This window comes from Dreissena polymorpha, chromosome 4, assembly GCF_020536995.1.
Source record: "Dreissena polymorpha isolate Duluth1 chromosome 4, UMN_Dpol_1.0, whole genome shotgun sequence".
In the NCBI taxonomy this organism is placed as follows: domain Eukaryota; kingdom Metazoa; phylum Mollusca; class Bivalvia; order Myida; family Dreissenidae; genus Dreissena; species Dreissena polymorpha.
The window spans coordinates 7,155,776-7,181,554 of record NC_068358.1 but is presented as its reverse complement, the minus strand read 5'-3'; the positions used below and the strand labels follow the sequence as shown (position 1 = coordinate 7,181,554).

The 25,779-nt window shown below is 37.5% G+C and overlaps 1 protein-coding gene across 1 annotated transcript; it reads right to left on the bottom strand.

Moving 5' to 3' along the window:
- Nucleotides 1-342: 342 nt before the first annotated feature.
- On the bottom strand, nt 343-25,770 carry LOC127877050 (gamma-tubulin complex component 4-like). The gene is made up of 16 exons (XM_052422653.1): nt 25,617-25,770; nt 24,458-24,593; nt 23,741-23,904; nt 23,511-23,567; nt 22,553-22,632; nt 17,374-17,572; nt 14,664-14,838; nt 13,805-13,929; nt 12,390-12,546; nt 10,355-10,462; nt 9,430-9,556; nt 7,654-7,831; nt 4,628-4,762; nt 2,906-3,022; nt 1,328-1,467; nt 343-670 (listed from the first exon to the last, which is right to left on the bottom strand). The coding sequence occupies exons 1-16, from the start codon at nt 25,689-25,691 to the stop codon at nt 664-666; spliced, it is 1,980 nt and encodes a 659-aa protein (XP_052278613.1). The 5' UTR covers nt 25,692-25,770; the 3' UTR covers nt 343-663.
- Between the last annotated feature and the right edge of the window lie 9 nt (nt 25,771-25,779).

Below are 25,779 nucleotides of genomic sequence, written 5' to 3'. Positions count from 1 at the left end.
TATGTTTGAATTTGTTCAAAATTAGAAAATTCAAGTGTATTTACGTTTTTCGAATACTAATAGCAAATACATGTTCTCTAAAGACTTTAAAATCATTATAACATATTGATAATATCTAAACACAAAAAGTGCTTAAAATCCCCAGTCTGCACAATTAATTGCATGCTTACATCCAATTGTGTTTCCTTATTTTAATTTGTGTATGAAAATAAATGCGGTATATTTAATGAAGAGGGCTAGTGATTTCCATAACTACAGTAAACCACACATTTTAAATGAGAAAACGACACCATATTTTTATTTAACAAGTGTCTTGGATGTCACAGAATGAACAACACAACACATTTTTTGTTCATTTATTTATACATGTAGTCCATTTTGCATTCAAATCTATCAACGACAAATTATAACCTTCAACTGTAGAACATTATGTTGGTATTTTAATAACAGAAATATATTACAGTCCATTCCTTACAGGATTTATTTAAATTTCATACCTTAAAGAAATATGTCAACGTCCATATCTTATAGGAATGTGTCACATCCTATGCCTTAATGTAATAAGTCAAAGACAACCTGATTGTTTCACAGTTCGCGCCTGATGAATATTCAACAGTCCAGGCAATGACAGCATCTTGCTATACCCACTGTGCCACACTTATGCTATAAGCTGAAAGATAACAAAATGAATGAGTTCAACTGGCGCAATTGACACAAATTGCCATCCAAATCCCCCTAAGTTTTAATAACTAATAAATAATTAAAAGTAAAAGTATGCAATCATATAATATACAAAAATTCATCCTTTTATGGACATATTACAATTTATGCCTTTCGCTGATGACCAAAATTGAGTTTAAGTGTGAGGTATTTTCACCCTTACCTGCTGTTACCTGCTAAATGAAGAAATTAAATTGTCTGAATGTTGCCTTTTCCACATATTTATTAACAAAAAAAGGCCCCATTTTCTCAATTATCTGCTAAACTTTGCCCCAGAATTGGATAAATACTGTGTATTATATAAAATGAGCAACATTCAGGGGAAAAAGGACTTAATACATGTGCGTAAAGTGGTGTCCCAAATTAGCATGTGCAGTCCACACAGACTATTCAGGAACGACACTTTCTGCCTAAACTGGATTGTGGCTAATAAAGACTTCCTTCAAACAAAAAATACCAATGAAACGGAAAGTGTTGTCCTTGATTTGCCTGTGCAAACTGAACAGGCTAATCTGGAACAACACTTTTTGCACATTCTGATTCATACAGCTATCTTTCCTCAAAGCAAGTCTCAAATAATTAAAATGTGTGATCAATTCCCCCTGACCTGCCAAACTGTCCCCCAGATATGGAGAAATACTTGTTGAAGTCTAGCCGCAGCAGCAGCTGGGCAAGGTGGGGGCTAGAGCTGTTGGTGCGCACACTGGACAGCATCTTGAACAGCAGGCTTGTCTGGCGCTGGAGATTCTACAGTAACCATGGATACGGTATAGTATGGCCCAAAAACATGAACTTGACTATAAGCTTACATTAGGGCCTCACTCTGGGAAAATGGGGCTTAATGCATGTGTGTAGCGTTTTCCCAGATTAGCCTAAGCAGTCTGTATTGAGACGGCGTGACTAACTCATGGTTTCTGCATGTCATCTCAATTATCTTGACATTAATTAAGAATTGAATAGCATGTTTCTGCATTTCATAGTGTATGAACTGTCGGGAAAATAACGCCTAATTTGCTTTTGCATAAATTAGGTGTATTTTCATGACAGTTCATACACCGATGAAATGCAGAAAAGTGCTATTCAATTCTTATAATTACAACACCAAATAATCTTAAAACTGAAATTTTATCGTGGTAAGGGTCGTAAAAGTCCTTTTTAATCTAGCGTATGAATCTATTTTCAGTTTCAGTTTCACCTCCGTCAAACTGTTTAAACGGGTATATTGTTGAAGTTCGCGCTAAAATATAACGTCATTTCGCTATTGACCAATAAAAAACAACACCATTAAGTTTCGCGCAAAACATAACGTCATTTTGCAACTTGTTTATGACCAGAAAGTAGCACCATGAATATTCATGTTTAAATTTGCATACAAAGTGGGTTCATCGGAAAATGAAAAACCGGCCATGTGAACAAATTATCCAATCAGAATCCAGCATTCATATGAATGTGACAGAAGTTGTAATTATAAGCCAATGAAGATCCTACAAAGTGTATAATAAGTCTGAGGCCACAAATTTAGACGCTCAAACATTCGACCTTCAATTGTTCAGACACCAAAATGTCAAGGACTCACAGACTGAAGGTATTGCTATAAGCCTCCTCCCACTTGCAATGGGGGATTAACATGTGCAATGGTTGACTACCAATGAATGAGGAAAATTGAATTCTGACATACTCTTTCAACACAGTTTATAAGACACCATTATTTGATCATACCACTTCATGGATATCTGCCTGATATATTTATCTTTTTGTATCTTGTCAACAGGAAGTTGTTAAATCAGTCAATGTTTAGAGTTAGGTCATTCTACTGGAATCAACTATAAAGTCATCTTTTTTGGTAAAATAGAATCAGATTCAACAAAACAAACAATTTGATACCAAGATGTAAAATACTTTACGCACAAAATGCAACAAAAAACAGCAAAAACAATATTTTAATAATATAAGGCACAAGTGCATAAGCCATATGATAGCATCATTAACATGTCAAACAGCATATTTATTGCCGCAAAAATGCAGCTTTGTAGCTTCCAATATTTGTTTATAAATGGGGACATAAGGTATGATAAAAGAAAAACAGGGAACTGCTGTACCGCTTCTTAATTCTAAGCCTCCCCTGATTACACAATTTTATGACAGTAACCTCTTATTCTTCATGTATGCAGCCACCCAGTGTTACCTTGGTTATTGTCTCTAGTTGAGAGGTATCCCTGTGTGACATAGGCGTCTCACATCGGCCCACCAGGCCTGAGAACACGGAGCACTGGTCAAGTATCTCGTAAAGGCAGATGGCCACCTGGGGAGGAGTTAACACAAGGGTTCAGTGGAAAATAAAGGAATGGTTTTAAGTTCAAAATGATTGACTAGAGAATATTTGTTTAATTTAGCACAGTAAAAATTTGATGCAGAAATTAAACTGCTTTAAAACACACACAAGCAGAGCAGTAACTTTAAACAATGTACAAGTAAATACATAACATAATACTTTAAAAAATTCTTAAAAATTAGTAATTTGGACACATTAACAAGAGCTTTGTTTGTGAATCACAATGCCCCCTACTGCGCCGCTTTGAAGCCATATATTTGACCTTGGACATTGACCTTTCACCACTAAAAATGTGCACCTTCATGAGATACACATGCAATTCCAAATATCTAGTTGCTATCTTCAATATTACAAACGTTAAAGTTTTGGGACAGAATGACAGACAGACAGAATGACAAACAGACAGGCCAAAAACAATATACCCTCCATCATTCGATCCGGGGGCATAAAAAACAAAAATAATAAGCTATCATTTGTATAGCCTGTTTTTCATGTTTGTTAGATCTGTTTTTCATGTAACAGCGAAAAATGATGAAAACAATCTGGCATACAATATATGCCCTCAGATTGTCTATGCATATTTATTTTATGCTTTCGGGTGGTTTATAGAGAAATATCAGTGAATTAAAACTGATATTTCACTGTTTCAAACAATGAAAATTATCGATAATTTTCACTGTTTATGTTAAATGACGTCATTTTTGACAAAATGACGTCATTTTCCCAGCAAAATTCTTTAGTTAAACTCTTTAACAACGTATATAATCTGTAAAAAAAAAAAGCATAAAATAAAAAGAAAATTTGTTGGCGCCACTCGTGAAAATATTATTTTCTATGATCACTCATGAATTAAAATCGATAATCCACCGAATCCAACAAATATCCTCTATTTAATGATTTCCTTACTTGGTAACATGAGAGTGTGTATTTTTGGTCCAAAGCAACAAACTGCAATAAACTTAAAGACATTTTATTCCAATTAAATATGAGCTGCATTCAGGGAAAATGGGGAAAAGTACATGTGTGAAGTAATGTATCATCCCAGATTAACCTGTGCAGTCTGCAAAGTGCATGTGTGAAGTAATGTATCATCCCTGATTAACCTGTGCAGTCTGCAAAGTGCATGTGTGAAGTAATGTATCATCCCAGATTAACCTGTGCAGTCTGCAAAGTGCATGTGTGAAGTAATGTATCATCCCTGATTAACCTGTGCAGTCTGCAAAGTGCATGTGTGAAGTAATGTATCATCCCAGATTAACCTGTGCAGTCTGCAAAGTGCATGTGTGAAGTAATGCATCATCCCAGATTAACCTGTGCAGTCTGCAAAGTGCATGTGTGAAGTAATGTATCATCCCAGATTAACCTGTGCAGTCTGCAAAGGCTAATCATGGACAATAATTTACACTTTTATTTAATTTTTCGTTTAAAGTCGCTTTTAAACGCAAATCCAGACTAGACGTAAAGTATCATGCCTGAGTGATATGCCTGCACAGGCTTATCTGTGACAACTCTTCATGTACATGCATTAAGAGACATGTTCCCAGAGAGAGGCTATTATAACAATACACAACTAACCGCCTTCATATGGACGAAACTCTGTGCAAGGAGAGCGGACAGGAAGTGATCGTGGGCAACCTTCACCGCCTCGTAGTCGCGGGTGTTCTCAATCTTGTCTACGAGCACGCCATACTGAGACTCTATCACATCCACCTGTAGAAACAACAAACACAAAACATACTCTGTGAGTTTTTGTCCCTCTTTTCTTGCCATTTTTAAATACATGTGTGTGTATATGCACCAATCTTTAGAATGAAGACTGGATTTTGGCTAAGAAGAGATTTTCTTAAAAGGAAAATACAATAAAAAAAAGAAAGTGTTAACCCAGATTAGCCTGTGATGTTGTTGATATATTGTCTAAAGATTTGTTTATGAAAAACAATTATTTTTTCATAGCAAAGGAATAAACTTTGTAATCATACAAACTACACAATGTCTTATTTGTCTGTTGACATTTTACATGAGTTTTATGTTATAAAACTATAAATGTGCAGTCAGTTTTACATGAAGAAAATGACAAATTAAACAATTTTGCATAATACAGTCTAACCTGTCAATAAAGACCACTCAAGGGATTTGGACATTGTGGTCTTTGTTCACAGGTGGTCTTTATTCGCAGGGTCGATTGAAACTTTGCAAAATGTGCTAGTAGTTTAGTAGGTACATTATCTATGCATGTGCTCTATTGTTTAAATGTTGAATACGTATGCATGTATAATGAAATAAAGGATTCAAAACACAGTTTTGTTTTTATATTTATTATTTCCATTCCCTTTTTTTTTTTTTTATTTCTTTAATCATTAAATGCGTTCTTCCAACGTCAAGAAATTACGCTTGGAAGCCATTATGGTTAACTTGAACTGACAATTTACTTATCTATACCGGTAATCTATGCGCCTCTTATCACGGAGTAATTTAAGAAGGGAATGACTATCTAAATGTTTGTATTTAAGGCATCGTAATTTATATGAAACCGTTACTTTCCTTAATGAGTTGATGAAAGCCCCAAACTTGTTTTTGATATTTTCGGCAATTAGTACATTAATTGCGAGTCACTTAAATACAAAGGCAAATGTTTACACTCTTGAAAAACTGTCAAATGCATAAAAGAAGCAGGCGACTACCAATTAGCAATACGTGTTAAATAAACAAAAAACTGCTATCAAGTGCGATAAACTGTCACTTGCCAATATCTTCATTGTGACCGACGAGTCCACTAGTCAGATTTGTATCACTTGACTACACAGCGTCATGGTGGCCATTTAGTTTTTTGAAAGTTACGAAATCATTGATTATTATGATTGCAGCGGTCGTTGTAAGCTATCAAAATGGACTTTTGGGAATGTAAAAGGGCGGTCTTTGTTCGCAGGTGGGCTTTATTCGCAGATTGAATACATAGTGAAAACGTTCGGGAGGAAATCAGTGTGGTCGTTATTGACTGTTGGTCGCTATTAAAAGGTGGTTGTAGGTACAGGTTGAACTGTATTGGAAATGACTGCATAAACACCTTTTGCATAATAAAATCCTAATACTTAAAAACAAGAGCACCGCATAACGGGTGCCACGCTCGGCTGCGAAAGCTTGTCAGAATTTATTTTTTTTAGAGGTTACAGTGACCTTGACCTTTGACCGAGTGACCCAACAAGAGATGTGTTTTTCAAGAACACAATGCCCCCTTCTGCGCCACTTTGAAATAAAATTTCTATTTATCATTTGGCAGGTATAGACATCATCTCCCTTTAAAGCTTTATTACTTCCCTTGGATTTTGTCCAATCCAACCGGGGAGGGGGGGGGGGGGGGGGGGAGGTCTGTAGACAGTAAAAAATGACCAAGTCAGACATCACTGACAACCAAGGCCTGTGGTTTATCAAAGAGATCATAGCCAGAGTTCATCATGTATGTATGGACATAAGTCCACTGGTATTTAATGAAAACTAGCATTCACAAATTAGAACAGGTAAGAAATGATAATTATATCAAGAGATGTGTTCGTCAGAAACATAATGGCCCCTATTGCACCGCTTTGAAATAAAATTGCTATTTATCATTTGGCAGGTAAAGAAATCATCTCCCTTTAAAGCAAGCTTATTACTTCCCTTGAATTTTGTCCAATCCAACTGAGGGGGGGGGGAGGGTCTCACAGTCAATTATGACCATGTCAGACATCACTGACAACCAAGGCCTGTGGTTTAAAAGAGATCATAGCCAGAGTTGATCATGTATCTATGGACGTAAGTCTGCAGGTATGTAATGAACATCAAAGAAATAATAATTATATCATTAAAAAAAAACTTTTACAAATCAATCATTTGAGTTATAAATAATCAAAATAATAAATCTGTACAGTAACTGTGAAAAGAACTTCAATTCTTGTTAAGGAAATATATAATATGAGATTTATAATTATATAAATTACTTCCCTTGAAAATAATTGTCTCTAACAAATCTCTATTTTTAGTAGCAAATAATTAAAAGCCACTACTGTGACTGTGATTGACCACTCGAAATGTGCAGCTCCATGAGATACACATGCATGCCAAATATATAAAGTGGCTATGTTCAGTATTGAATAATTATCTCCCTTTTTAAAGCTTATTACTTCCCTTAAGTTTGTATTTTTTACCGTAGACCGTAAAGGATGACCTTGACCTTTTACCACAATGTGTTTGTCAGAAACACAATGCCGCCTACTGCGACGCTTTGATTTATTTAACAAAAATATATACGTGGGCAGGTCAGATTTCTATGTACATTTAAATGTTTATTACTCTTAACTTTGTTTTTTCGACCCTAGACCTTGAAGGATGATGTTCACCTTGAAATTTTACCACTCAAAATGTGCAGCTCCATGAGATACACATGCATGCCAAATATCAAGGTGCTATCTTCAATATTTTAAAAAAGTTATGGCCAATGTTAAGGTTTTAGCACGGCGCCTACGTCGGACGGTGGACGACGAGCTGGCTATGACAATAGCTCGGGTTTTCTCCGAAAACAGCCTCGCTAATAAATACATGTATTGTAAATAAATACATTTAATAACCTGTAGATAATACTGCAGATTATCAATGAGGAAAGACAGGTGGTTTCTCAGCTGCCACTTGGCGGTCTCATTCCTGTCTTTGTTCGCCTGTTTCCGACTCATCTGTATAGACCAGCAGTGCTGAAGGTCAAGCTGGGCCCGTCGTACTATCAGCAGGAACCTGAATATGCGGTTGTATCTACAAACACAGCCATACTATCAGCAGGAACCTGAATATGCGGTTGTATCTACAAACACAGGCATACTATCAGCAGGAACCTGAATATGTGGTTGTATCTACAAACACAGGCATACTATCAGCAGGAACCTGAATATGCGGTTGTATCTACAAACACAGGCATACTATCAGCAGGAACCTGAATATGCGGTTGTATCTACAAACACAGGCATACTATCAGCAGGAACCTGGATATGCGATTGTATCTACAAACACAGGCATACTATCAGCAGGAACCTGAATATGCGGTTGTATCTACAAACACAGGCATACTATCAGCAGGAACCTGAATATGCGGTTGTATCTACAAACACAGGCATACTATCAGCAGGAACCTGAATATGCGGTTGTATCTACAAACACAGGCATACTATCAGCAGGAACCTGAATATGCGGTTGTATCTACAAACACAGGCATACTATCAGCAGGAACCTGAATATGCAGTTGCACCTACAAGCACAGGTAACTATTAGCAAGATTTGAAATATGCCGTTGTATTACAAACACAGGTAACTATTAGCAAGAACTGAAATATGCGGTTGTATCTACAAACACTGGCAAAGTATTAGCAAGAAACCATATAATCAGTTGCATTTACAAACACATGCAAACTATTAGCAAAAACAGGGAAAATGCATTTGTACCTACAAACACAGGTAAAATATCAGAAAGTTCCAAAATATGCGGTTATATCTACAAACACAGGTAAACTATAAGCAGGAAATGGAATATTGAAATGTGTGCTTCGATCTACAAACCCTGGCAAAGAATCAACAGAAACAGAAATATGCAGTTGAAACCATAAACAGAGCAAAAGAATATTGATTATCCTCAGAAATCATCACAAATTATGTTAGAATATTGCATATTAAATTGTTAAAATAGAAACTTTGACAGCGAGTAATTATGGCATACATGTATATATATATATCCCTTATTCTCATAGTATCCGCCGTCCTCATTGTATCATGACTTTAATGAAAAACCCTCAATAAGTGCTGGAAAGTTAATATTTTTTCAATTTTTAGAAGTTTTAATTTATTTGATGGTTATCCATGACTATGACTACGATCATTCTCATGATTTCTGATGTTCATGGGAAAGTTGGCCGTGTTTATTCCAGGGTGATGCTATGATTTTTAAATTTGGTAACACATAATTATGTTAGTTTGTTTAGGTTTGAATAGTGGCTTGATCAAATGTTTTAAATGCCGCTTATTTAGTTATAAAATGTTAAAATATTATAAGAACAACACAAGCAAGAGTATCGTTTTTCCATTAAGATACTATTTATAGAACAAGCACATGCGCTTAGTAACAAACCTTAGAAACCAATCTGAAGGGCCGATAATGAGAAACATTGTACATGATACAGATTACTACAGAAAGCTACGTCTAGCCAGTATTTGATACGTCCAAGAATACACATTTAACTATAGAATAACATATAACACATGTATGTTTTTGTATTTTTTCACTTCAAATATTGGTATATATGTATTCATTACGAGGGCCGATACTATGGTAGACATGCTAATATACAATTCACACTACTTACTTCTCAAGGACTGAGGGGGTAAAGAATATATGTAGGGGCCACTGGACTGAGTAGTTGAGTGTCAGACTGCTCCATCCTGGCTCACTGGTCGAGACACTACTGCCACTGCTGCTACTGCTCCCTTCCTCTGAAGACATTGGCATAGATTGTAAAAAGGGATTAGAATATATATTGGATTATAAATTCAGTCTGTACAACAGTATTTTTAGACATTAGTACTTTGGATTTTGTCTCATGAAGAATTGTATAGCTCTTATGATTTCATTACATCATAAACATCATGGAAATATTTATAATAGACTGTACAATTATCATGATTCAACTTTGGACCATGGCCTGAGTCACACAAAATTGTGTTCCTGCAAAATATACACACAAAAATGGCCAGGTCGTCAACCAATTTTAATTACTTGGCACCATGATTATTATAGTCTCGTAACAAATATTTGTCCCATTCAATGATAGAATAAAAGTCATCAATTGTCAATTAAGTAATTATATATCAGACAGAATATTCAAAGAAGGAAAATCTATAAACTATGATCCACAGACATGAAGTTAAGTGTAGTCTATCTTATAGATTTGGAGGACCATCATTTGCACTGATTGAACTTAATGAGTGGATATTTAATGTTACAAGACTTTTAGCCTTAAGTCTTACTGCATAAAAAACAGTGAAACGTATGAATAATAATGACATCACATATGGGAGCTAATATGGTAAAGGAAATTAACACACAACTATTTAAGTGATTAAAATCCGATACAAAAATAACTTCATGTACCCATAATCAAAAAAGTTTTGCATATTTCATTAATTTCTAGGGTCAATTTAATTGAAATGTACATGCCTATATACCAATACCACTCCAACATTTGCTGTAAACTATGTGCTCATATATTCCAACGTAATAAGGTCACTTACTTTTCTGAGTCTTTGGTGCTTGTTTCACAGTCAGTTTAAATCTCTGTAGCAGAGCCTCGTCATGGAACAGAACATTCCTGGCAGCCCGCAGGTAGGCCGCATTGACATCTGTAGGTCACAAACAACACATTAACAGAACATTCCTGGCAGCCCGCAGGTAGGCCGCATTGACATCTGTAGGTCACAAACAACACATTAACAGAACATTCCTGGCAGCCCGCAGGTAGGCCGCATTGACATCTGTAGGTCACAAACAACACATTAACAGAACATTCCTGGCAGCCCGCAGGTAGGCCGCATTGACATCTGTAGGTCACAAACAACACATTAACAGAACATTCCTGGCAGCCCGCAGGTAGGCCGCATTGACATCTGTAGGTCACAAACAACACATTAACAGAACATTCCTGGCAGCCCGCAGGTAGGCCGCATTGACATCTGTAGGTCACAAACAACACATTAACAGAACATTCCTGGCAGCCCGCAGGTAGGCCGCATTGACATCTGTAGGTCACAAACAACACATTAACAGAACATTCCTGGCAGCCCGCAGGTAGGCAGCATTGACATCTGTAGGTCACAAACAACACTCAAAATAATGTGGAAGACTTTGGTCACAGACAACACTTCAAATAATTTGGAAGATAGCCCGGACATTGGTCACAGACAACACTTCAAATAATGTGCAAGATAGCCTAGGCTATGGTTACAGACAATACTTGAAATACTTTAAAGATAAACTTCCAAAACAAAAACAACTGCAGACTGCAGGCAGATACTGAAACCATGACTCAGACAAAACTTAAGATAATTTTATTAACAAATTTGTATAAAACTTACACATTAAAAGCAGGTAAAAAAAGCCTAAAAGTTGTTTACAGAGTTACATAATTATAAAATAATTATCACTAATAATGACATGCTTTAAAACTTCGGAAAATCATTATTTAAGTTATCACCAAAAAATTATTTCAATGAAAACATTACACAAATCAATGATCACAACACCTGCAATAAAAACTACGGACAGATATCAGGAACACACAAGGACAGATATCAGGAACACACAAGGACAGATATCAGGAACACACAAGGACAGATATCAGGAACACACAAGGACAGATATCAGGAACACACAAGGACAGATATCAGGAACACACAAGGACAGATATCAGGAACACACAAGGACAGATATCAGGAACACACAAGGACAGATATCAGGAACACACAAGGACAGATATCAGGAACACAAGACAGATATCAGGAACACACACGGACAGATATCAGGAACACACAAGGACAGATATCAGGAACACACAAGGACAGATATCAGGAACACACAAGGACAGATATCAGGAACACACAAGGACAGATATCAGGAACACACAAGGACAGATATCAGGAACACACAAGGACAGATATCAGGAACACACAAGGACAGATATCAGGAACACACAAGGACAGATATCAGGAACACACAAGGACATATATCAGGAACACACAAGGACAGATATCAGGAACACACAAGGATTTTTAAAATATTGAGAATGGGGTCATTTGACTTCATTTTGTTATCATGTTTGTTTGGCATTTTTAGGAAAATGGTCACAGCAGTGAATATAAATCCTATTTAAGTTTACGGGGAAAACTGTATGATTGTAAGGAGTTTTTTTTGAGGGGATGACGCCTCAAAATTGCTCAAGGCTTGTCACTAGAATAAATTTATGCTCCTGGTGCACTCTACTTGCTGGAGGAAAGCAAACACCATGTCCAACAAACACAACACATGCCATGGACAAATAACTTATAACTTTAAGCAATACAATTTAAGTTGGTTGTTGTTGACACACTGCAGGATTCCCACCAAGTTATTTTCAATTCCACGAGCAGAGCAGTTTTACACAAAGCGTTATCTAATCATGGATAATAATCTTAAATAATAAAGAGCCTTGTTCGAACAGGCTTATCAGGATCAACACTTTCTGCTTATAATCATTTAAGTAAATAAAACCATATAGTAACCCAACTTGTGTACCATATTCAGTGGTGGGTGTGGGTGTGACTCTCAGCAGGTGGGTCGCCTGGTCTATGAAGGCCAGGTAGAGTTCCCCACGACCCAGAAGGTAAAAGTCCTTGATGACCCGCAGCTGGGCCAGCAGGTCGGCGTCCTGCACCAGGATTTTCCACAGGATCTATGTGATATAATAGGGTGGTAGTTCAGTGCAAGCATCATGGCATACTAGGGTTTTGACCATTCCCCCTCAGATAAGCATTTTGACCTTTCAAATATCCAATTACATTAAAAACCTTTCTTACAAAATAAAACTTTTAAAGGCAAACCCTAAAATACTGATGAGCAGCAAACAGCATAAAACTAGAACTGATTGGGAGTAACTCACAGGCTGTTCTGGTTTTATGCTGGATGAATAAAGCCATTTTCCTTTGCTTCTAAGTGGGAAAGGTTTAAGTCCCTTTCTCAGCACTTACATAATAGGCAGGGCCTAGTTGTGCAAGAACTGTATGTTTGTTTTGAAATTCTGATGTTTTCAAGAGTAATTGAGTCCTATAGCTGAGGTAATATCACCCAAGTCAGGCGAAAATGGGTCTTATGCCATATGGAGCAGTGTAGCTCCAGACCTGCCTCGGCGGTCTGGTCAGGAGATCTAATGAGACCACGAAACCTTGATTGACTTTATAACAGACAGCCTAACTCCTGATCAGACTGCGAAACTTATCACTAAAGCTAACAGCAACTTGCACTTGCAACTCCTCAACTCAAAACATTGACCAATCAGAATGCTTGCTATTTTTTGAACAGAGTTACTGGATTATAAATGAGATTGAACTTAAGCTTATGCCGAACATGTTACCAGTACAGTTTGTGTTATAAGGGGGACATGTTCTTTTACTACTACGACTGACCAGTAGATACACAAAAACTAGTTACCTCTGCTACAAGTGTACGTATTTCATTGATGAGAGACTCAACATTCATGCCACCAAACTAGTTACTCCTGCAACATGTGTTTGTATTTCATGCCTCTAAATTAGTTACAGTACCTCTGCTACATGCGTGTGTATTTCATTGATGAGAGATTTAAGCTGCATGCCTCCAAATTAGTTACCTCTGCTACATGTGTACGTATTTCATTGATGAGAGATTTAAACTTCATGCCTCCAAATTAGTTACCTCTGCTACATGTGTACGTATTTCATTGATGAGAGATTTAAACTTCATGCCTCCAAATTAGTTACCTCTGCTACATGTGTACGTATTTCATTAATGAGAGATTCAAACTTCATGCCTCCAAATTAGTTACCTCTGCTACATGTGTACGTATTTCATTGATGAGAGATTTAAACTTCATGCCTCCAAATTAGTTACCTCTGCTACATGTGTACGTATTTCATTGATGAGAGATTTAAACTTCATGCCTCCAAATTAGTTACCTCTGCTACATGTGTACGTATTTCATTGATGAGAGATTCAAACTTCATTCCATTAAGAGGCATCTCCTCAGCCAGAATATGAAGGGCCTTGGCAAATTTCTCCTGCTCCCCCTTCAGAATATTACCTGGAATCAAAGAAGAACAAAAATTGTTTTTTATCATGGTTCATTGAGCCAATAAAAAATGATGCAAAGTTATAAAGCGTAAAAATCAAACCTAGACAGACATAAATATTTTAATTGCAAAATTAACAATTATAATGGAAACATTTATTTTCATTTTAACTTGATCTGGTAACTATTTCTGCAAATAAAATTTGCGAGTATGCTTTGCTCAGGAAAGCTAACTTTGATTGTGTAGTTAGTTTGGTAATTCATGTGTATTTAGTTCATTGTCTCAGAAATAGCAGATAATACCATGTTACATCATAAAGCAAGATGACACAAATTGAATTATAATTGCCTTATAATTTATCAACTGTTCTAGGTCAATATTGACAAGAGAACACATATCTTCGTAAAACATCACCACGTTTTCACTTAAGGATTAAAGAGGCATACTCATGGCTAATATGATTTTTTTTTAATAAAAAATAAGAAAATTGTTAAATAAGTATTTATTTAATGATTGCTTACTGTATAAATCTTTTTATATAAATATTATTCTCTGTAAAATATAAATTTTCTTTTTTATCCAAAGTTGTCCTTTTAATATATTTCAGGCAAACACTTAACAGTGTGATTTTATTGAAGTATCTTAAAATGTGAGCCTCAAATCTGTCTTTTGTCGTAAAAATTAAGACATACAATTAATATTGTTTGATGTATAAAAGATTTAAAAACATATACAATTATCACACCTTTCCCTTCTGAAAGAGATTTTCCTTTCTCTTGAAACATTTGTATTGACTCTCCAACAAAGAGAATCTTGTTGGCGACTCTAAGTGGTACATAGCTAGGCAGTAGGTCGGCCTGAACCACAAACATGTGACCACCACCTGTTACAGCCTCTGTCACATTCAACTTGAGCAGTTTCTGCAATGCAGTTATACAAAGTCAATGATATATATACAAACCAATGGCAGAATAATTAAATAATATATATATATATTCAAACAAGAGGGCCTGAAAGGCCCAAAGTCGCTCACCTGATATACAAAGAAACTGACCTGTTTTGTGCAGCCCAAGATGTCATTAGAACAAATGTTCTGACCAATTTTCATGAAGAGTGAACAATAAATGTAACTTTTAAGAGTTCTAACTAGGTTTTACTATAGCCATATAAGGATTTATTCCCTGCCCCCTGGTGGCCATCTTTTTCAACCAACTGGAGCAATTTTTTCACTCAACCAAGATATCATTGGGACAAATCTTCTGACCAAGTTTCATTAAGATCGGACAATAAATCTGGACTCTAGAATGTTAGAAGGTTTTACAATAGCCATATACATGTAAGGAAAAATGCATCGCCCCCTTGACGGCAATGTTTTTCAACTATAAATGTGAGGTTTAGAGTGTACAGACCACAACAATTTTCGAACTTGTCCAAGATTTCATTGGCACAAATCTTCTCACCAAATTTCATGAAGATCGGACAATAAATTTGGCCTCTACTGGGTTAACAAGTTAAATATTGACGCTGCATGATGGACAAACTGTGATCACAAAAGCTCACCATGAGCACATAGTGCTCAAGTGAGAAAAATGGTATACTTTATGCATCAGTGTAGTCTAAGGTCTTAGAATGGGTAAGTGAATATTGTGTCAGTCACTTTTTTTAAGTGAAGGAAATTGTGCATTTGTTAACTTATGACTACATGATTACATTGAATGCAGACATCAAAGTTCATCCGTGGTTTTCCTTGTATTAATACCATGACAACTGAAGTCAACAAACAAGTAGATCTTTACATAAGCTTTTCATATGTAAAACAAGAGCTGTCCCCAGATAGCATGCTCAACTGTTTTTCCACTTTGAGAGTATAATGTTCATTTTTTGTCAGTCACCTGATAAAATGATCACAAAGACATATTTGAATTGAATATCTGTATACGTTATATACAAGTAGTATATGTTAACTTCGAGCTGAACATTTAAAAATTTAATCAAGGAATGTGACCTTGCAAATACACTAAATTTTCAATCTTTTACCAATTAATTTAGTTGAATTAAATTACTTTTGAGCAATGTCTGCATATAAGCTCCATGCACACTTCAGTAATTTAGCAGAAATCATGGTCCTTGGTTGGTGAACTCTCAATCTCATGATGATCCCAACGACATGTGTGAAATTCAATTCATTACCTTATTAAATATAGAATATCTACTTGTGGCCTGCAAATTTTAACCAGTAAACAAGGGCTGTTTGTAAAACATGCATGCCCCCATATGGGCTGTCAGTTGTACTGGCAGCCATTGTGTGAATAAGTTTTTTGTCACTGACCTTGACCTTTGACCTAGTGACTTGAAAATCAATAGGTGTCATCTGCCAGTCATGATCAATGTACCTATGAAGTTTCATGATCCTAGGCCTTATTATTTTTGAGTTATCATCTGGAAACCATTTTACTGTTTCAAGTCACTGTGACCTTGACCTTTGACCTAGTGACCTGAAAATCAATAGGGGTCATCTGCTAGTCATGATCAATCTACGTATGAAGTTTCATGATCCTAGGCCTAAGCGTTCTTGAGTTATCATCCGGAAACCATCTGATGGACAAACCGACCGACGGACGGACCGACCGACATGAGCAAAACAATAAACCCCCTCTTCTTCGAAGGGGGGCATAATAAATTTTCTGACAGAGTGCAGACTGGCCCTGAACAGTCAGAAGCAGAAACAATGGAGTCCGGGAAACTAGGCTTAAGCGTTCTTGAGTATCATCCAGAAACCATTTAACTGTTTCGAATCACTGTGACCTTGACCTTTGACCTAGTGACCTGAAAATCAAAAGGGTTAAGGCAACCCTTTTGGAACTAGGCTTAAGCGTTTTTGAGTTATCATCCTGAAACCATTTTACTGTTTGCATGGAAATGTTACACATTATTCTACTAAACTGTTATTGCCAGGGTTATGGAACTTGGTCAGTGACCTCGCACAATTTTAATAGAATAACAGGACGTAGAAACAGTGTTATGGAAATGCTCCACTTTTACCTTAACAACACTGCACATCAGAGTTATGGAACTTGATTAGAGACCGAACACAATGTCCAAAAACACATGTGTTAAGTTTCAAGTGCATACCTGTGGTAAGTCAAATTAAAGTGATGTGAAGCTGTTGCCTTTTTACCTTAACCACAACATCAGGCAGATGCTGACCACAACATAAACTCTAACAAACAGGCAAGTAATATAGCACGAACTATTCGATACATAGTGAGCTTATAACAATTTTTATACATACTTCGTACAGCTTAAAGACAAAGTTAACCTAGGGTTGTCTCCTTATAACTATCACCACTATTGAACTCTTTTTGTTGACAAAAACAATAGATCCTTGCAAAATACTTGTACACAAATATGAAAACTATTTTGATATTCTAACACCACTCCAAGACATATTTCACCTGCAGTTGTCTCCCTGTAACTCCCATGATGCCCAGATCATCCTCCTCCTCTTGTGATTGGCCGGCCTGTTCAGGTGGTGTGTCATGTGACCGGTCACTGGGCTGGATGAAGAACTCCTTGTATGGGTCATACACGTATCCATACAGCAGCCAGCTACACAGGTGCTTGAACAGCACGCCATGGCACACATGCAGAACTCTGTAAGTATTCAACCAATGGGTGTTACAGCACGCCATGGCACACATGAAGAACTCTGTAAGTATTCAACCAATGGGTGTAACAGCAGACCATGGCACACATGCAGAACTCTGTAAGTATTCAACCAATGTGTGTAACAGCAGACCATGGCACACATGCAGAACTCTGTAAGTATTCAACCAATGGGTGTAACAGCACGCCATGGCACACATGAAGAACTCTGTAAGTATTCAACCAATGGGTGTTACAGCACACCATGGCACACATGAAGAACTCTGTAAGTATTCAACCAATGGGTGTTACAGCACACCATGGCACACATGCAGAACTCTGTAAGTATTCAACCAATGGGTGTAACAGCACACCATGGCACACATGCAGAACTCTGTAAGTATTCAACCAATGGGTGTAACAGCAGACCATGGCACACATGAAGAACTCTGTAAGTATTCAACCAATGGGTGTAACAGTACACCATGGCACACATGCAGAACTCTGTAAGTATTCAACCAATGGGTGTAACAGTACACCATGGCACACATGCAGAACTCTGTAAGTATTCAACCAATGGGTGTAACAGTACACCATGGCACACATGCAGAACTCTGTAAGTATTCAACCAATGGGTGTAACAGCACGCCATGGCACACATGAAGAACTCTGTAAGTATTCAACCAATGGGTGTAACAGCACACCATGGCACACATGCAGAACTCTGTAAGTATTCAACCAATGGGTGTAACAGTACGCCATGGCACACATGCAGAACTCTGTAAGTATTCAACCAATGGGTGTAACAGCACGCCATGGCACACATGAAGAACTCTGTAAGTATTCAACCAATGGGTGTAACAGCACACCATGGCACACATGCAGAACTCTGTAAGTATTCAACCAATGGGTGTTACAGCACGCCATGGCACACATGAAGAACTCTGTAAGTATTCAACCAATGGGTGTAACAGCAGACCATGGCACACATGCAGAACTCTGTAAGTATTCAACCAATGGGTGTAACAGCACACCATGGCACACATGAAGAACTCTGTAAGTATTCAACCAATGGGTGTAACAGTACGACCATGGCACACATGCAGAACTCTGTAAGTATTCAACCAATGGGTGTAACAGCAGACCATGGCACACATGCAGAACTCTGTAAGTATTCAACCAATGGGTGTAACAGCAGACCATGGCACACATGCAGAACTCTGTAAGTATTCAACCAATGGGTGTAACAGCACACCATGGCACACATGAAGAACTCTGTAAGTATTCAACCAATGGGTGTAACAGTACACCATGGCACACATGCAGAACTCTGTAAGTATTCAACCAATGGGTGTAACAGCACGCCATGGCACACATGAAGAACTCTGTAAGTATTCAACCAATGGGTGTAACAGCACGCCATGGCACACATGAAGAACTCTGTAAGTATTCAACCAATGGGTGTAACAGTACACCATGGCACACATGAAGAACTCTGTAAGTATTCAACCAATGGGTGTAACAGCACACCATGGCACACATGAAGAACTCTGTAAGTATTCAACCAATGGGTGTTACAGCAGACCATGGCACACATGAAGAACTCTGTAAGTATTCAACCAATGGGTGTAACAGCAGACCATGGCACACATGCAGAACTCTGTAAGTATTCACCAAATGGGTGTAACAGCAGACCATGGCACACATGCAGAACTCTGTAAGTATTCAACCAATGGGTGTAACAGCACACCATGGCACACATGAAGAACTCTGTAAGTATTCAACCAATGGGTGTTACAGCACACCATGGCACACATGCAGAACTCTGTAAGTATTCAACCAATGGGTGTTACAGCACGCCATGGCACACATGAAGAACTCTGTAAGTATTCAACCAATGGGTGTACAGCACACCATGGCACACATGCAGAACTCTGTAAGTATTCAACCAATGGGTGTAACAGCACGACCATGGCACACATGCAGAACTCTGTAAGTATTCAACCAATGGGTGTAACAGTACGCCATGGCACACATGAAGAACTCTGTAAGTATTCAACCAATGGGTGTAACAGCACGCCATGGCACACATGAAGAACTCTGTAAGTATTCAACCAATGGGTGTAACAGCACGCCATGGCACAGATGAAGAACTCTGTAAGTATTCAACCAATGGGTGTAACAGCACGCCATGGCACACATGAAGAACTCTGTAAGTATTCAACCAATGGGTGTAACAGTACACCATGGCACACATGCAGAACTCTGTAAGTATTCACCTAATGGGTGTAACAGTACGCCATGGCACACATGAAGAACTCTGTAAGTATTCAACCAATGGGTGTAACAGTACACCATGGCACACATGCAGAACTCTGTAAGTATTCAACCAATGGGTGTTACAGCACGCCATGGCACACATGAAGAACTCTGTAAGTATTCACCAAATGGGTGTAACAGCACGCCATGGCACACATGAAGAACTCTGTAAGTATTCACCAAATGGGTGTAACAGCACACCATGGCACACATGCAGAACTCTGTAAGTATTCAACCAATGGGTGTAACAGCAGACCATGGCACACATGCAGAACTCTGTAAGTATTCAACCAATGGGTGTTACAGCACACCATGGCACACATGAAGAACTCTGTAAGTATTCAACCAATGGGTGTTACAGCACGCCATGGCACACATGCAGAACTCTGTAAGTATTCAACCAATGGGTGTTACAGCACACCATGGCACACATGAAGAACTCTGTAAGTATTCAACCAATGGGTGTAACAGCACGCCATGGCACACATGAAGAACTCTGTAAGTATTCAACCAATGGGTGTAACAGCACGCCATGGCACACATGAAGAACTCTGTAAGTATTCAACCAATGGGTGTAACAGCACGCCATGGCACACATGAAGAACTCTGTAAGTATTCAACCAATGGGTGTTACAGCACACCATGGCACACATGAAGAACTCTGTAAGTATTCAACCAATGGGTGTTACAGCACACCATGGCACACATGAAGAACTCTGTAAGTATTCAACCAATGGGTGTTACAGCACGCCATGGCACACATGCAGAACTCTGTAAGTATTCAACCAATGGGTGTAACAGCACGCCATGGCACACATGAAGAACTCTGTAAGTATTCAACCAATGGGTGTTACAGCACACCATGGCACACATGCAGAACTCTGTAAGTATTCACCAAATGGGTGTAACAGCACGCCATGGCACACATGCAGAACTCTGTAAGTATTCAACCAATGGGTGTTACAGCACGCCATGGCACACATGCAGAACTCTGTAAGTATTCAACCAATGGGTGTAACAGTACGCCATGGCACACATGCAGAACTCTGTAAGTATTCAACCAATGGGTGTAACAGCACGCCATGGCACACATGAAGAACTCTGTAAGTATTCAACCAATGGGTGTTACAGCACGCCATGGCACACATGAAGAACTCTGTAAGTATTCACCAAATGGGTGTAACAGCACGCCATGGCACACATGAAGAACTCTGTAAGTATTCAACCAATGGGTGTTACAGCACACCATGGCACACATGCAGAACTCTGTAAGTATTCAACCAATGGGTGTTACAGCACACCATGGCACACATGAAGAACTCTGTAAGTATTCACCAATGGGTGTAACAGTACGCCATGGCACACATGCAGAACTCTGTAAGTATTCACCAATGGGTGTAACAGTACGCCATGGCACACATGAAGAACTCTGCAAGTATTCACCGAATGGGTGCAATACAGTGTCTGTTAATTATCACTCTTTTGATTGGCCATTGTTATTTATATACTAGAAAATCAGTTTTTTTCATTCTAGTGAAAATAGAAAATAAAATGAGATAGGTTTCTATAAACAACATAAGCGTCTACAACTAGAATCAGAAACAAGATTTCAGCTTTACATGCTCAGCTAGACAGTTTTTCACTGAAGTTCAATTTGAAAATGCAGTGTTTCATTTGCTATGTTTATGATAGGCCTCCAATTTAAGGATAACTAGAGCTTTGTCACAGACGTGACGAATACCCCCAAATGCTGCATTGACAGAGAATATTTTACATGTTGTCTTCACATAAAACAGCGCACACAATACTCAATGTTTAAAACACACAAAGTGACCCCGTGACCTAGTTTTTGACCCGGCATGGCCCATGTTCAAACTTGGCCTAGGCATCATCTAGATACAACTTCTGACCAAGTTTGGTGAAGCTCGGATGAAAACTACTTGAATTAGAGAGCGGACACAATGCTCAATGTTTAAAACGCACTAAGTGACCCCGTTACCTAGTTTTTTACTCTGCATGACCCATATTCGAACTTGACCTAGACATCATCTAGATACAACATCTGACCAAGTTTGGTGAAGATTGGATGAAAACAACTTGAATTAGAGAGCGGACACTTAATACGGACCGATCGACCGACCAACCGAAAGACAGACAAGCTCACTCCTATATACAGTACCCCCCTAAACTTCGTTTGTGGGGGTATAGTAATATATTGGCGCAAAATCATTTATTATCATAATAATTCTTCTAATTGTATTATTAATTTATTTAAACAAGAGCACCGCATAACGGGTGCCACGCTTGGCTGCGGGTGCATTTTTGAATAGATGAAAGCTTGTCAGAATTAAAAAAATAATAATTTTTAGATGTCACAGTGACCTTGATCTTTGACCTAGTGACCCAAAAATGGGTGTGGCATGTAGAACTCATCAAGGTGCAGCTACATATGAAGTTTCAAAGTTGTAGGTAAAAGCACTTTGATTTTAGAGCCAATTTTCAAAACCTTGACAAAATGTTAAGGTTTTAGCACGATGTGGACGACGACGGACACGACACGACAAGCTAAAAATGAGATACTGATATTGTTTAATTTGTACTTTGTTTTCATTGTTTGTTTTAGCACCATGTTATGCATCTGAAAAATAAGTACATGTATAGCATTTATACCTGATGAGATTGTCTTTCACCAAGGGATGACCAGTCTCACTGTGTTTGTGCACTATATCCAAAATGTAACACCCATGGGCCTGCAAAAAAGGTAGAATACTTGCACCTGCCAGTTACTAAAGAGTATGAACCATTAAAGGATGGACACATTATGCTTACAACAAGTTCTACAAAATGACCAACAAATAAACTGAATAGTTGTGCATACTTTTTTTTCTTTTCCTTAAAAAAAAAGCACAGCATTTTCTAATATATGTTATGTGATTTTCAAACAAAATTAAATGCCTAAAATTCCATGAATCCCTGGATTTTGTACAACGAAAGTGAGAGGAGCCCATTTTCAAATGATGGCTTTTTATGCAACATTTTGAATACAGACAAAGGCAAGGCTGCTTCTGCTTAGGGAGTGTTTATACCTGCCAGCCCAGTGAATTACTCCCTCTCACTGCACTGGTCATGCTTAAAATATGCTAGTGTAGTTACTGTAGTACCGGTATTTACATATAAGCCACGCTCTGAGAAAAGGGGGTTTAATGAATATGCTTTGTGTCATCCCAGATTATCTATGGCTAATCAATGATACCACTTTCCGCCTTAACTTGATTTTTGCTACGAAGAGACTTTCTATAAACGAAAAATATCATAATATCTTTGTAAAGTGTCGTCCCTGATTAGCCTGTGCAGACTGCACAGGCTAATCTGGGACTACACTTTAGGCATATTCATTTAACCCCCTTTTCACAGAGCACAGCCCATATAAGCAAGTATTTAATCTCCCAAACAGATAACAGATAAACCCAAAGCTCTTAAATGTTGGTAAACTTTATAGTACAATCAGGTGTAAGAGTTGTATCGTTATATCACTGATATGATGTGGAAACAAAAAACAGATAAATGTTATGCAAAGTTTTAAAACCAACAACTAATGAATTTTCAGATTTTCAGCCATGCTTGATACCTTGTGTGAAGATATTTGTTCTACAACAGCAACAACAGCAGGGAACAGCAACTGGTACTGCAAACACCAAAATATGCATGATCTAAACAGTCAATATGTGAACAGATTACCTTTTTTTTGTTCAACAAAGATGTGTAACTTAAATGTACATATGAAAGTTGCTATTATACATTGATCATTTATAAATTAGTTCAACGGTTATCAACAATAATATTAATGAATTTTTATACCTGTTGCAACTGGCAAGCAATGTGTGATACAGACAGATGTGGGTCCTTCAAAAGACTCGATTCAAGCTGCAAAATTTTATTCCTGTACCCTCCTAAAACTCTATCAAGGCCACTGCAAAATGCCTTCAAATACAACCCTGAAATACCCTCTGATTTATTTCCACCTAAAAAATAAAACATGCACACTACTAGTCTATAATAACATGGTCTGAAATGTCTTTAAATTTTTTATGTCTTTAATGTTTTAGAAATTGAATAAATAAGTTTTGTCTTCTATAAAGTGTATACCATTTACTGATTTTGCCATTGTCTGTTTCTTGTATAGAATTTAAAAAATATATATGTTCATTCCTTTAAAACTCTGGCTACAATGGTACACAAATCGGGCTTCAAACTACAATATTTTGTATAATACATACGAATATGGCAGACATTATTGTTTTCCTTTAAGGAACAACTTTTATCTTTTGCTTTTCACTCACTCACATTAATGGATTGTCAATATCATTTATTCTTTAATTGTGCTAAATATGAACATACAAGATTGAGAAATACATACTTATGAAATATATATGACTAGGCACTGAAAGAGCTAGCATTTTTACATGTGTACAGCTTTGTATAATGTCATGGACACAACTTGCATATGGTTTAATATTCCATGTATTGTGTGGTTGTCAATTAATACTGTTGACTTGACTTGACAATAATACACACTTGGATTCGGAAGACTGTGGCCGGTACCATGCCTCTTAATAAAGTTCACAAGAAAGCTGTAGTGGGTTCCCAGCCTGCAGACATAGTTCAACTGCTCTTCATCAGCAGAGTGCAAGAATGGTAGGTCGCTCTGGACCTGAAAATGAAACATGCTACCATCATTCAATTTTTATTCAATAACTATGTTTATATAACAAATAGCTAGAGTGTTCACACCCTGTCAAGAGGATATTCATATCTGACCAATTCAGCTTTTGTTTTAATGTAATAGCACATTGTCAACAGTGTGGCAAACAACTATCAGTTATATTAAGGTATTTTTAAACAGATATTAACAACAATCGACCTGTATAACCATAGCTGAACAGAGTGAAGTGTTTATCATCTGTAAAATTGAACATAACCATATATCATAACTTAAGAAACATTTGAATGTGCTAACTATTGAAAATCATGATTTGTATTGCATTACCATGTAATTAAGGCTCGATTGGTCATTGTCTGCTCGGGTACTACTTACATGTACCCCGGGTACTCTTAAGTATACTTACATGTACCCCGGGTACCGTAAATATACTAAAACGTACCCGGGAAATTTTTAGCTAAATCGGTTGTTGTCGGCTATTTTTTTTAATTAAATTATATTCACATTATGTCAATTTTCTGTAAAATGGCCTCTATATTATCCAAACTCATACTAAAAAAGCATGTTGATGCAGTTTTTATTAAAAGAGAAGTTTGTTTAAGATAATCGGTAGCGCAGTTTACGACATCGGATTTTTTGCGGGAATACAACTCGGGTACAGTCTAATATCGACCAGGTACGATTAAGTATATTTACCGTACCCGGGGTACATGTAAGTATACTTAAGAGTACCCGAGGTACATGTAAGTAGTACCCGAGCCGACAATGACCAATCGAGCGTTATTAAGACGCTGTATGTAATATGATTGCTAAAATATGTATCATGCATAAAGCTCATAAAAAATTGAACAGTTCGGAATGTAGCTAAAGAAACTTCAGCGTACAGTTTATATAGTATTGACAACGTCGCGCCAGTCAAAAATAATAAAAAGCGACATTTAAAGTTTTGGTAGCCAGAACTATCCGGAATGTATACATGTATTCATAATGGATTAATAACATAATGGAGCATGCCTTAAGACCATCTCCTTTGTCTTTGATTACACCCCCAGAATGACCTAATAATGCCAACAGCAGTTCGTGCAGCATGGTTGACAGATAGCTTTCAAATATGCCGCATTACGGCTTGTTTACATTCCGCCATGACAACCGGAAGTCAATGAACGACTTCGGGTGG

Bases quoted from the DNA above. Each gene is read 5' to 3' on its own strand.
- LOC127877050 (XM_052422653.1), bottom strand. From the start codon at position 25,691: ATGCTGCACGAACTGCTGTTGGCATTATTAGGTCATTCTGGGGGTGTA. The intron at 22,633-23,510 runs GTATCAAGCATG...CCTTTTTTGCAG, and splicing joins AACAAATATCTTCACACAAG to GCCCATGGGTGTTACATTTT. The intron at 12,547-13,804 runs GTAACTAATTTG...TATATCACATAG, and splicing joins TACGTACACATGTAGCAGAG to ATCCTGTGGAAAATCCTGGT.